This window comes from Hetaerina americana, unplaced genomic scaffold (assembly GCF_022747635.1).
Source record: "Hetaerina americana unplaced genomic scaffold, ioHetAmer1.1.p SCAF_1, whole genome shotgun sequence".
In the NCBI taxonomy this organism is placed as follows: Eukaryota; Metazoa; Arthropoda; class Insecta; order Odonata; family Calopterygidae; genus Hetaerina; species Hetaerina americana.
Window position 1 is genome coordinate 67,611,671 of NW_027286069.1, and position 13,410 is coordinate 67,625,080.

Genomic DNA, 13,410 nt, shown 5'->3' on the forward strand with positions numbered 1-13,410 from the left:
AAGCAACTGCAAATGCATCTTCATGAACATTTACCAACAAACACATCTTCACATTGTACATTGGACATCAGCACACTCTTATCAAGTTACCCGGTATTAAAATCAGGGAATAATCTAGGAAATTCTCCTCCAAGTTCTTTGTTTTAAAGACAACTTTACTGAGGTCCAACTTGTAGAAATAAGGAATAGATAGAACAAGTTCCTTGCAGTGGTAGTATTGGTTTCTAATAGTTAGAAAGCAATCATTCCATCTATCCATCACATACATTTAAGTTGTATTTTAACTGCTGGCCCTAAAGGACTGATAGAAAAACTCCTCATATTTGTTTAGGCCAGCCATCAATGGGAAATGCAATTAAATTAAGAGGGTTAAAATAATGGATCTGAGTGCTCATATGCCAATGCTTACTGCCTCTCTTTCACAGAATGATGAAATTACTTCTCTGCAATGGCCATGGTATGCGGTGGTTGGGACACAATATTGTTGTGCAGAATAAAATAATGACAATTATCGTACGCAAGAATGGAAAGGTGAATGTAGGTGATGCTACATTGCTGCCTTGGCTGTCAAGAATACTCTTCAAGTTATTTATTGACATTGGACTACGAGTCTATCATATCATATGATTCATATGTGAAGATTCTACTTGGTTCAGCAAACATGCACAAATGTAATTACTATCTCGGAAAGATAAACAAACATTTGCTTTACAAATAATGTCACCCTGTTCAACCTCGTACTGGATGGAACACAGTTCGGTAGTTTAGGAGGGGTAAGCAGTTACTATATCATAATAATTCTCAGGACTTGGTGGAAAGCTTCAGTTGCAATTTATCCACTCAGAAATATTCTTCTGGCCTATACTTTTCAATGAAGAAGTCACCGAGACATTTTTTAGCTGCTCCTATTCCTTGGCTGCAGCAAATGACAATAACTGACTTGTCCAGCAATGTTTATATCAGTGTTTGTGCTGGGTTCAGGGAATCATCATAATGCCATTTTTCATTATTTAGTCGGTTACCTTGCAGGCTCGATGGCTCAAAACCTTCAGGACGAGTTAAGTGCAAGTCTTTTTAGTTGCCAAATTTTCAGTGATAATGTTGTGCACTGTCATCTTATCAATGCCAATACAATCTGCGGTCAAGCACCCACTAAATTGACAGTTTGAATTCAACACTTCATGCACGCGTTCCACGTTGTCGCCGGCTCTTGAGGTCGCTGGCTGTCCAGTGCCTGGCTCATTCTCCACACTCTCTTGGTCATCTTTGAAGAGCTTGTGTCACATAAAATCTGCAGTTTGTGACATGCTTTCATCTTTGAAAACTTGGCAAATCATGCTCAGTGTCCCCGTATGCAATTTTCCCAGTCCAACACAAAATTTGATGGCATAACACTGTTCAATACTTTAAGCTGCATTTTGCACTTGCACCGAGTCACTCAATAGGGGCCCACTAAAAAAAGATCTGGCCAGAACGAACGCTCGCAATTGATTGGCGCTTGGTACGCATTGAAGGTCAGACCCCCACCATGGAGCCTGCATGGTGCAACCTACAGTCACGTCAGGAAAAATTATTCCTGATACTTTGTATCCAAACCATGCTTTTCCGTTACTTCACTTCATTGTAATGGATTTACAACATTTTTATAACAAAAAATTTGAGGAAACCCCATTCCTACTATTCATGAAATTTAAACAAAATCAATAGTTTAAATGTGCTTGATCAACTTCTTTTAGGCTTCATGAATAATTTATTATTTTAATTCCCATGGGAATGTTTCTAATGGACATAAAAACTTGTTTTGTCATACTAAAATATCTATTTTACCACTCATATCATAGCATGAAAATTTAAGATAAACAAAGTTCCCTAAGTAGTTGAGGCAACAGGGGAACATTGTCAAAAGTACAGCATCAATCAGCTTAAATCCAGGCCATAAGATGCACAGTTATACAGAATTCATGACTGAAAGAGCACTCGTTGATTGTGTCAGAACAAAACTCCCTTCCCTAACTTTTATCCACTCAACAAATAAAAATTAGTCAACAGCGACAAAAGAATATATTGACAAACTAATTTTACTCTTACCATATAGTATCCTGGGAGTAATTTTTGGAGGAATTCTCCCTCTTTATGCTGTACAGTCTTTACAATAAACTCATCATCAGCGGTGAGGTAAAATATGCTGCCACTAGCACCAGGATTCGAGAGTTCTCGAAGTGGTGCACTACACATTGAGATCTAAAACATGAAATAAAGAGAGCACATAGTCAGGGTATTGTTTCCTGAGAGTGTTCCTAAATTTTTATGATGGGATAACAAACTTCCAGAGCAATATAGCATATAAGTGTACATATAACTATAATTATGTATACCCAAAATAATACAGAACAAGATCTTCTTATCAACCAATCTCAACTTTACCCGCCTGATTTAGAATCCTTATGATATATTACAGCATATGTATTCTGATACATAAAATCACAGTCACATCTGAAATAATCCATTGCCGACAAATTCACAATCACTACACATGCCAGTATAAAACTGGATGGGGTTACAAGCTGAGCTCACTTGTTTATGGAAATACCTGATGAGTACATTTTCATTTCAGATTCAATGCTTCAGTATTTTTTCAAAAATTCTAGTCCAACTCTATTTTTGAAAAAAATACTAAGGTTACAATGATTTCACCTACAAGAAAATGACAGGCATAGCTTGTTACTACTTATTTCGAATCAGATTCAGATACAATACGTACATATATTCTAATGTTTCCAATCTGATAACACTATAGTGTATCACAGCTGGATTTTAGATTAATGACACGCATTCGAGGAAATTATCCAAGTTCTCTTATTAATGAGGGTAATTTGAAAAGTTCTTGAAATGGAATAGAAATAAATTACTTACCTCAGTTAAACTTTTTTATTTTCAAATGTGGTCACCCTGTACGCTATTGCACTCGGTCCAGTGATGTCTTGATCCCAACTCAAAAATTAGTTTCTTTCAGGCCTGCAAACTACCTGTCTACTTTGGCTGCAAGTTCTTTGTTTGAAGAGAATCTCTGTCCCCAGAGGAAAATTTTGAGCTTGGGGACGAGATGGAAATTTCATGGAGGCAAATCAGGTGAATAAGGTAGGGGTGGCAACAATTCGTATTTTAGGTCATGTATATTTGTTATGGCAATGACACTTTGGTGTGAGCGTGCATTGTCTCGATGAAAGCTTTTTTTCCTCGCCAAACCTGGCTTTTTCCTGTGTATCTTTTGCTCTAGAAGGTGAGTGGTGCCGTCCAGTGTTTGACCAATGGAAAGATAATCTTTTAGCAAAATCCATTTCACATTCCAGAAAACTGAAGCCATCACCTTTCCGGCCAACCACATTGCCTTTGCTTTCTTAGGCGGCAATGAATCAACATATTTCCACTGCTTTGACTACTGTTTTGTCCCTGGGGTATAGTAGAGGACCCAAGTTCCATCTGTTGTCATTAAACAGTGCAGAAAATCTAGTGGGTTGCTCTTAACACAGGTCAAACATTGTTAGGAAATTTCCATTCTGGTGGGTTTGTTATCCTGCATCAGGAGTAACGGAACCCAATTAGCAAATAATTTTCACACATCCAATTCCACTGCTAAAATGTAATATGTCCATTCAGATGGCAACCCTACAGCTTCACCCATTTCTCGCACTTTGTTGGTGATCCTCCATGATCATTTAATGTACTTTAGCAATAATTTCAGGGGTAGTGGCACATTTTGGCTGGCCATTACATGGATCATCATCTCAGCCATCTCAACCAACCTTGAACTTGTTTGTCCACTTGGCAACAGTTGAATATGAAGGAGCAGTCTCGCCCACAGTGTTCTAAAAGTCAGCATGAATTTCCTTTGCTTTCATGACTTTCTTTGCAAAGTATTTAATCAATGCTTGAATCTCAACTTTTTCCATCTTCACAAACCACTACACAGGAACAACAACAGAGAGGCATCCACACCACAGATCTCTTTCCAGAGTACTGATGCACAACGTTTTTACTCATAAAGGATTACCAATTAATCTGGGAAACTTTTTCCACGTGCCCTGATATCTGGTGGTGATTCTGAGAACATTTCAAACTACCCTCATTTAAGATGTAAAATAGTTAATGTAAAATGTTAGAGATCCAAGCCAATCCTTATTTGTGTACCAAATTTCATTCAAAACGATTTTGATGCTAATATTTTTCGGCAAATTTTAAGTTTCACAGGTAAGATTGCATATACATATTCTTGTACCTGAACAAATATCTATATTTTTATGACATAAAAATATATTTATTTATTAGAAAAGTGAACCTTAAATATGATTTACCATGTGGTTTTTAAAAATTTCAAAAAACAATTTAAGAGTACGTTCATTACAGATCTAAATGATTATCCTGTTTGACATTGCTACTACTTAATGCATAATGTATAATTGACAACCTCATCACCTGAAAAGCCCAACCAAACCAACAAGCTCATCTCCAGTTTTACAGTTCATAAATTGTATAATTGTTGCAGTGCACAACTTTTCTAGAAATGAATTAAATCATAAATACTTACTATGAGGGCTTACTTTAACATACAATACAGTGATTTTGATTGGCAAAAATTTGAGTAACAATTTCAGTTTTCCAAGTTGTATTCACTGTATATAATAAAGAGACAACAGAAAACCAAAAATTCAATCACTTAGAAGGTTAGGAATTATTCTACAGAAAATTTAATTTCTAAATTTACGTGCAAACCACCCGATAAGATCCTGAGAGAGCTCAAGTGGGGTAAAGACGGGCAACACTTAACAATCGGCCACCTCTTATCACACATACTGTTATCAATACAGCAAGAACTTCATGGAAATAAGATATTTTCAACAAATTAGAACAAAATCTCACCTTGATACACAATTCACATATAACTCTTGTGTTATTTCCTTTAATGCCAAATTTACATGTAATTTAGATGCTCTGATGCTATAAACCACATTTATTAAATTCACAAAATATAGAGTCACAATCAAAGAAACAAACCTAAAATTCAATGCGACAAACATTGCAATTTAGTGACAGTTGTCCATATCATCCCTTTCTTTCTGCTATAATTTTAAGAGGATAAAGATATACTTTTACAGGCCACAATTTCACTTTATTTAATAAAAAATAAAATTAACATAGTTTGATTTTTTTTCGACCCTTCTCCTTTATTAATGTATAATTGTCACCCCATTAATTTGACTACAAAATATTTTCACCATTTATTATAAATAATGAGGCATTGCATTAATGAAATAACAATGGCGACTGGTAAACTTACCAAGAAATCGTCTGGCTGAATTCCAAAGAGATCCCGAAAGTATCGAAAAGCTATTGGTGCATATGTTTTGAACTTGAAATCTGAATAATGGTGAGCTGGAGTGTGGTTAGAACCCTCAGTGTCAAATATTGTCGTTTCAACTGTCATGAAATCTTGCATTAGTAAATCTCTCTCTGGTTTTGATGCTAAACCTCCAACTGCATGCTGAATACCCAGCTGAATTGAGCCCATGATCTGGGATGACTGGATCTATATTCCAAAGCAATCCAAATATACATTAGTAATTCTTGTAAACATAAATACATATAGCATTGTAATAAAACATTAAAAGTGCCAGGTTAAAACTATGCATTTCTTTTTAAGGTTTTTAAGAAAGTCAATCCATGAATCTGTAATTACACCACAAGCTACCTTAATCAAATCCAAAGAGTATTCACTGAATTGTAGTAATGCACTTCTAATCAATAAAAACTAATGGATTGCAATGAGGGCATCAGTGATGACGCACAGATGGTACCTGATGGATGACTGTTTTGTTGGCATTACGGTCACCTTCAGGTTAACTTGAACCTGAAGATGCTGACTATAGTGCCAGCAAAACTGTCGTCCAGCCAGATGGAACAAAGCAAGAATACTGCATAAATTAGATCATTCACACAAATAATAGAGGAAATTTTTTTAGCAATAACTTAGCCCACAGACATGATCATTTATGCATTTAATGTGCTTTTCTAACCTTTTTATAAGTAATTTCTCCCCCAACACCAACTCGACGATGCCCAAGCTTTCTCTCCCTCTCTGAACGATGTCTTGTTATTCCAGGGGGTGTTTTGGGCCCACCCCCTGCTAAGCTTCTACTTTCCGTCATCTGCAACGAAGAAGAAACAATAACACATGATTAGAAAATAAAATTATTAAATTACATATGGACCAGCTCTAAAAATAAGAATGGAGAATAAAGGCTGAAATCAAGCATGAAAATTGTAGGGAATAGCATGATATTGGTGCATTTTCCTCTTATTTATGACAACAGAACATAAATAGCTCAATTATTAAGAAAATCACATTTCACATATAAAATATTCATGCCATATAAACAATGATTTTCTCTATAACATTCTCAAAGTCTTCAGCTATGCATCACAAATGTTAGAGAGGAAGCCAATAGCTCCACTTATATTCCTACCTAGTTTTAAATACTGTGAATCATTATTTTTACAATAAGTGTATTTTTCAATTTCAAGTGATATTAGAGTATGCATATTTCTGTATGTGATTATTTTATGTATGGTAGATCAGATGAACAAACATGTTCCTATTCATAGAATATGCAAAAGAGATACTATCCCATGAATGTTGAAAATATGATAAGTAGTTTAATTCCTTGACTATAGTCATAATCTTGTACTTTTTTCATAGCTTTTATTGGAATAATTTAAAAGTTATAATAAATTTTAAACAATGCAATCTTCATAAAAGATTTAAAAACTAATTGACACATACATACTTTTGACAAAGAAATATAATAAAAGTAAAACATTAGTCACCATAGCATTCACATTGTTTTTACAAATCATATATGTCAGCTTTACTTTTTGATAAAATGATAACATGACATTTTTTGCTCAAAATGCAAACATGTATTGGCAACAAAATATAATATACATTGTAATAGAAACTAATTCGTGTTTTAATGCAAAATATGATTTTTTTCTCAATTGCATCATAATTCTGTGTACCTACCATTATAATAAAACGATATAATTTGAAAGAACCAAAAGAAATTAACTATAAACAAGATTCTTTACATGTGAAAGGAATCAAACTAGAACAACCAATAAATGATCATTAACTGCCAGCCATAAACAATGGATTCAATGATGAAGAGTTGAAAGAACATTCTGAAAATTTTAATTGGTGTACACATTGAAAATTTGAGCAGGTATACAGATAGGAATGATAAAAACTACAAGGAATAAAAATATATGTATAAAAGGTATAAAAACATGAGTCTAAAAACTACAAGTAAATTCAACTTTTTCCACATCTTCCTTTCCACCATTCAAGGAATCAATACTTTCATTATTTATATATCCAGGTAATATGTACATGATTGGCCATTGAGATAAAAAGTTTAGAAAATATTAGCACCTAAAGTGCATACAAAAAAGTTAAGAAATGCGAGGACTGTTCAATAAAGTATGATTTTAATTGTTTTATTGGCATAATGTGCATGTCTAGGCAACATCAGCTTCACCCATCTGGTACCAGATCTTCATAGGAAATATAAGGGACTCGGGAAAGGTACTGCAGCCCTGATGTGTCAAATTCACAAGCTATTGGGCTTAGTATTAGGTGAACTCCACCCTTACCCTTCAAACCAAGCCTTCAGGTTGAATATTGCAGTTGGTTATATTGTTATGTAGCTCAATTTGTAATGTGCATGTGGCACAAGTTTCATTTAATTAATGCCAGTATTGCATCAGCAGCAGCGGCACCATACATAAACTACACATTGATCAAGATTAATAGTCTCGGACAAATGTCTAGTCTAAGAATATATCTTTCCATATTAAATGAGTTTGTAATTTTCCACAGACTTTATTTCACAGTAGAACGTGTTTCACCGACTTGTGGCATCATCAGGTACGACAACTATTCAACTTCCCTCCTCTCCTCTGTCCAATGGGTATGGGTCCAATATATTCAACAGCTGTGTATGTCACTTGTACCTGAAGATGTCGCAAGTCGGTGAAACATGTTATACTGTGAAAAAAAGCCTGCGGAAAATTACAAACTCTTTGAATATGGACATCAGACAATTTCACAAAGTGAAGTCTGAAAGTGTAAAGTCAAAGAATATTTCTGTTACAGGCTTGATTTCACAAAAGCAATTATTTCTGAAGCACTGCTTATTCCTGGATTTGATTGATTCACGTCTTACCAGGAAAAATCCAAACATAACTCGTGCACAAAATCAATAAGGCAATCAAAGCAAGAATACATAAATACAAACTTAATCATTAATAGTAATAATTAATAAATAATGAAGAATGAATAACAATCAAGTGATTACGGATTAACAGAAGAATGCTGGAATTGGGCAAACCAAGTGCTATCAATTCATTATCTGCTCCTGTAAATTGTAAATGACTCACGCATCCATATTTCTTATGAACAAGTGTGTATTCACAAAATATACTATTGAGCTAGCATAAAATGCACGTGTGAGTAGTGGTGCCCACTCACATCAGAAGCTGTTTGAACATGAGGCAGCAAAATACATCACCTATGCAAATGTGAAGTTAGGTGATAGATGTAAAAGAATATTTTAATGTATCTTGAGTGTACTCACATCGAGGGGAGATGGGGCTTTTCCTCTGGTCATTCCTTTCCCTTTTTCTGAAACATAAAAGTAAAATATTTAAGATATGTAATAAAATTTACCAACCATTGGCAATACAGCAATGTTAATAGATCATTTTTTAACAAATTTGGGAAAAAATAATTCACATTTATCAGCATTATATGGCAATTACTTCTATAGCTGAACTTCATGCTGTGTTACACCATGGAGCTCTTGTCCTTAGCCAATAAATAAATATTGCATAATAACATACACACATATTGGTGGCTAAAGTAACCAGAAAGAATATAATGTGCATTCATTTTTAGAAAATTAACAAACCCATGTAATCGTACAAGATTTTTAGTGATTAAAATAAGAATAGCAGTATTACGAAATTATACAATATCTCACATGAGGAAGAAAAACAATCTGGATGAAGGCAGACAAGAGGCAGTAAAACATATTTATTATACAATGTACACATAAAAAATTATAAAAATTGGCAAAAAGAAAGTTTTGTAAAAATGGAAATTAATATTATTTTGTGAGCTAATGAAATTTCAGTAAACTATATTTTTACGACAATCAAAAACGTATACCTGAAACAAGATTCAAAACTAAATGATTAGCTTGCCAGAATAGGCATCAGAGAGGACAAATTCATTTACAACATAGACATAGTCAACTATGTGAGACAGGAATCCATAAAAAGACAAAATTAGGCCAATCCATTTGAAAATAGGAAAGAAATAACAGATATAAGTTTAGAATGTCTTCAATAAATATGCATTAAAAGGAATATTTAGCCCAAAATTCCAAAAATTGTGAAACTGGAATTTGATACAATTACAATGAGCAAACAAGAAACTGCTATCATTTGTGACAGATAATTAAAAAATAAACAAATGTTTAGATTAGCCTTCTAGTTTCATTTAACTTTTAAGATAATGAATTAATCACATCCAATGTTGAGGGAAAATTGCGTTTTATAAAATACAGCTAAAATACCTTCAAATAAATCTTTCTCAAATAAGCGCACTGAAATAATACAAATGTTTCTCACAAATTGACAATGTTTCCCGCAGCTAAAAAATGATAAGCTCACATAAATTCTTTTTGGGTTAAATTATAACTATACATATGCCCTCAACAAATGAGGGAAAAATTTCCATATTAAATGAAGATGGATGGATGACTCAATAGAAAATGGCACAGCAGATTGTCCTCAACACAATAGCTGCTTCAATATATGGGCTAAATAATCTGTATTGTAACTAAGTAATATCTAACCATTGGACACAAATGCAAATTTTGCAGCAATAACCACATTTAACCACAAAACCCTATGACCTATCCAGGTTTTACAAAGCAATTCCATTTTCATAAACACAGTCTGTGATGTAGCACTGTTCAAATGTAGGGTGCCTGCTATAAATGTTGCCTACTAAGGTGAAACTTCCAAGGCAAACTATCAGAAAAAAATTTGGTCACGATGGGTAACGGGGAGAATTTAAAATTATTACTTCTCATTATTCTCTATTTAAAACAGTTACAATGAAATTATATTTCCATGCATAAGGCAGAATATCTCAATAAGAGGCAAATGGATATAAGCAATTCTTCCTTTACACACAAGGAACTTGAAATTAGGCCATTTAGGTGAAAAGGTTGCCAACTTTAGAGTAAACATCCCAGAGAGTAGTTCATCATAGAACACTGAATGAAGCTTTCAGTACTATGTCAAATATTACCTTTGAAACAAAGACTTTTACTTAGACAAAGCTTCACCAAGGAAACATATCTACACAAGCTACATACTAATACAGCTGATACTTTTCAGCTAAGGTTTCAAAGAAGCCTCCTGAAAGGATGTATTAAAAGGATAGACCAAAATTAAAAAAGTTCCACCTCAATCTATCATGCTCTAGACGATGAAAAGTTTTAACTCAATAGGACTACTGATGTTGCTCAAAAATCATTTTGAAGTAAGGTTGTTTATCTAACTACTATCATTATTGGGCAACTGCAAAGGTAAAAGAAAATTTTGTTACAAACAAAGATTCATTGCATGAAAACATAATATGGAGTGTGACAGAGAGGCTAATGCTGAAGCCAGGTCTCTCTTCACCTTTCCTTTCCCATCCAACCCTAATGGCACAAATGACCTTAACTGTCCGTCACCTCCCCTATAAACTACTACTATCAACCACAGCATGGTCCACTGGATAAGCTAACCAGAGAGAAATAAAACTTTCAAACATGATGCCGGAGTAGGATGCTAAAGACTAAATAGGCATGATGAATGACTGATCGTAGCAGTTTTCCACTTGACCTGATGATGATGCAATACATCGAAACCCGGTTGCAAAATAAAAATTTTGCCAAAGGGAAAAGTGTTACGATCAGTTATTCATTATGTTCGACTTCCACCACATCACACCTGAAGCTACTCAATTTGTTATTAAATAGGCACATGAACTGTAAAATGAGGGGGAGTACATGCAGAAGAGTACAAGAGAAATAGTTGTCATGTCATTATACAGACTTTAACCGAAAAATTTATTAGGAAAATTCACGATAAGGTGCAATTAATCATTAAAGAAAATAATAGAAGGAAATACAGTGTGAATAATTTAAGAGGAAGACTAACATGTCAATTCATCATGTAAATGAATGAAGGAAAGTAAAATTTGAGAAGGGAAAGCTTATAGCACAAGTAAGTAACTAGCAATGGTTGTGAATAGATTGTTCGAACATGGCTAAAAAGAATGAGATTGCATATGTCATCGATGATTAAACAGGGAGAGACAAAGAATGATCCTCGAAAAAAAGTAAGGGCCAGAAATGTAAAATAACTTAATGAGAAAGCCACTCTCAGAAGAATTTGGATAATGTCACAGAAGTTATTTTTAAAACAGCCATGTGCCTAGATTACCACACTGATATGACCAACCACATCCTCAAGAAGTAAATAACAAAAAACTAGGTAATATCTTCTCACTAATAGCCACCTACAATCATCTCATGCAGTAGTGCAGACTCATCTCAATGATGAATCAAATTAGAGGGTTATAGTCATAATTAGGAATGGCCTTTTTTTTATCCTTCATCATTGGAGTATCTGAATTATCACTGAAATATAAAACCTTAAATTGGAAATTGCAGGAGAGGACAAAAGAGGAGTGATATGATAGGAAGTACATATTCAGCACTTTCAAGGGTATGAGATCACTCAGTAATGAAATTAAAGGGATATAGCCAAATATGAAGAACAAAACTATGCAGTTTCATCTATTTTACATTAAATAAAATGAACGGATCAAATATGAAACATACAAAAGTAATCCTGATTTTCATCAGCACCGTAGATAAATTAATTTATAATAATGATCACGTTATACATTTTATTACACATACATCCGATATTATATGGATTAAAATTCTCGGATATATCTCTATGAAAAACATTCACACTTGTTATGAATCCTCATTAGACTTTTTTTCACAATTTTCAGCCAAAATTCTAAGAAACTGCGTGAGATGGTTGATCCCTCAAGAGTTCGTAACTTGATAGGTAATTTTTGTGAAACAACCCTCATCATTTTCAAAGCTACTGGTGTATTGAAACTAGCCAGGCTATAGGTTTGGTTTTTGCCAGTTCCTGCACATGCTATGGGCTTTGGGAAACAAGACATGATATCATATCTAAAAGGAACATCATTCTCAGAAGTATTTCTGATTCTCAAATTCCAGATTCACATCAAATAAGCCAATTTTTCAATAAAATTTTTACACATTTTTATCAAATATATCAAGAAATAAAGCAATTTCGGACTTCTCCTAAATATTCCTGACTGCGTGGAGAAATTAGTTTTCTTGTCACACAAAAAATACAGTAAAATATGCTTCACTTAAATTTTTATTCAATCTATTTTTATGGCAATTATCCACATTCATAATTAGGCAGAAATGTGCCCTCTCAATTTTATATAACGATTTCTCACATTACAAAAAATAAGGGAAGTGATCTCTGCCATGCCTTGAAATTTGGGTGCTAAGAGCATTTACTGGTTCACTATGACATGCCTAAAAAATTAATTTCAAAAATTTTTTGCTGAAGAATTACAATTACTGACACGTACAGGGTGCGCTCCAATAGTAATGCAATTAAGTTTCCCAAACCGCTCCTATTGGTCGGAGTGGGATCGCACTACTTGGGAGTAGGTGGGGGGATGCTAAGCTTTGGTGCAAAACTGGTCTCAGTGCTCTCAAAGCTGTTGAAGCGCTGGGACGTCAGTTACAGTAAACCTCTGTGCGCAGACTGTGTCACAAAAGATCAACCAAGTGGAAACTTCCAGTAAACTTTTGCAAGGTACTGGAAATGAACCTGATTATTTGGACAAAGTCATTACTGGTGATGAAACCTGGATTTTTTAATATGACCCTGAAACAAAACGCCGAAGCTCTGAGTGGCACACCAACCAGTCCCCCAAGCCCAAAAAGGCAAGAATGAGCAAAACAAAAGTGGAAGCAATGCTCATTGTCTTATTGAATAGAAAAGGAGTGGCTCATAAGGAGTTTTTTCCTCAATGACAGAAAGTTAACCCTGCCTACTAAGTGGACGTGCTGTAAAGACCCCGAAAAAGGGTCATCAGGACGAGAAAAGACATCCGCTCTACCTGGCAACTCCATCACGACAACACGCTACCATCCGCAAGTTCCTGGC

General features: G+C 34.4%; 1 protein-coding gene across 14 annotated transcripts in view; it reads right to left on the minus strand.

Moving 5' to 3' along the window:
• The window catches only part of LOC139692712 (phosphatidylinositol 4-phosphate 5-kinase type-1 alpha-like), a 109,272-nt gene that overhangs the window by 68,899 nt on the left and 26,963 nt on the right, over positions 1-13,410 (minus strand). For all 14 annotated transcript variants that reach the window (XR_011701779.1, XR_011701778.1, XM_071590964.1 and 11 more), the window contains exons 2-5: positions 8,691-8,737; positions 6,072-6,203; positions 5,336-5,584; positions 2,089-2,241 (exon numbers count right to left, since the gene is read on the minus strand). Coding sequence is in view for 12 of the 14 variants with exons in the window: in XM_071590964.1 (XP_071447065.1) it covers positions 2,089-2,241; positions 5,336-5,584; positions 6,072-6,203; positions 8,691-8,737 (581 nt within the window). In the remaining 2 variants the exon portion in view is untranslated. The remainder of the gene's footprint in view (positions 1-2,088; positions 2,242-5,335; positions 5,585-6,071; positions 6,204-8,690; positions 8,738-13,410) is intronic.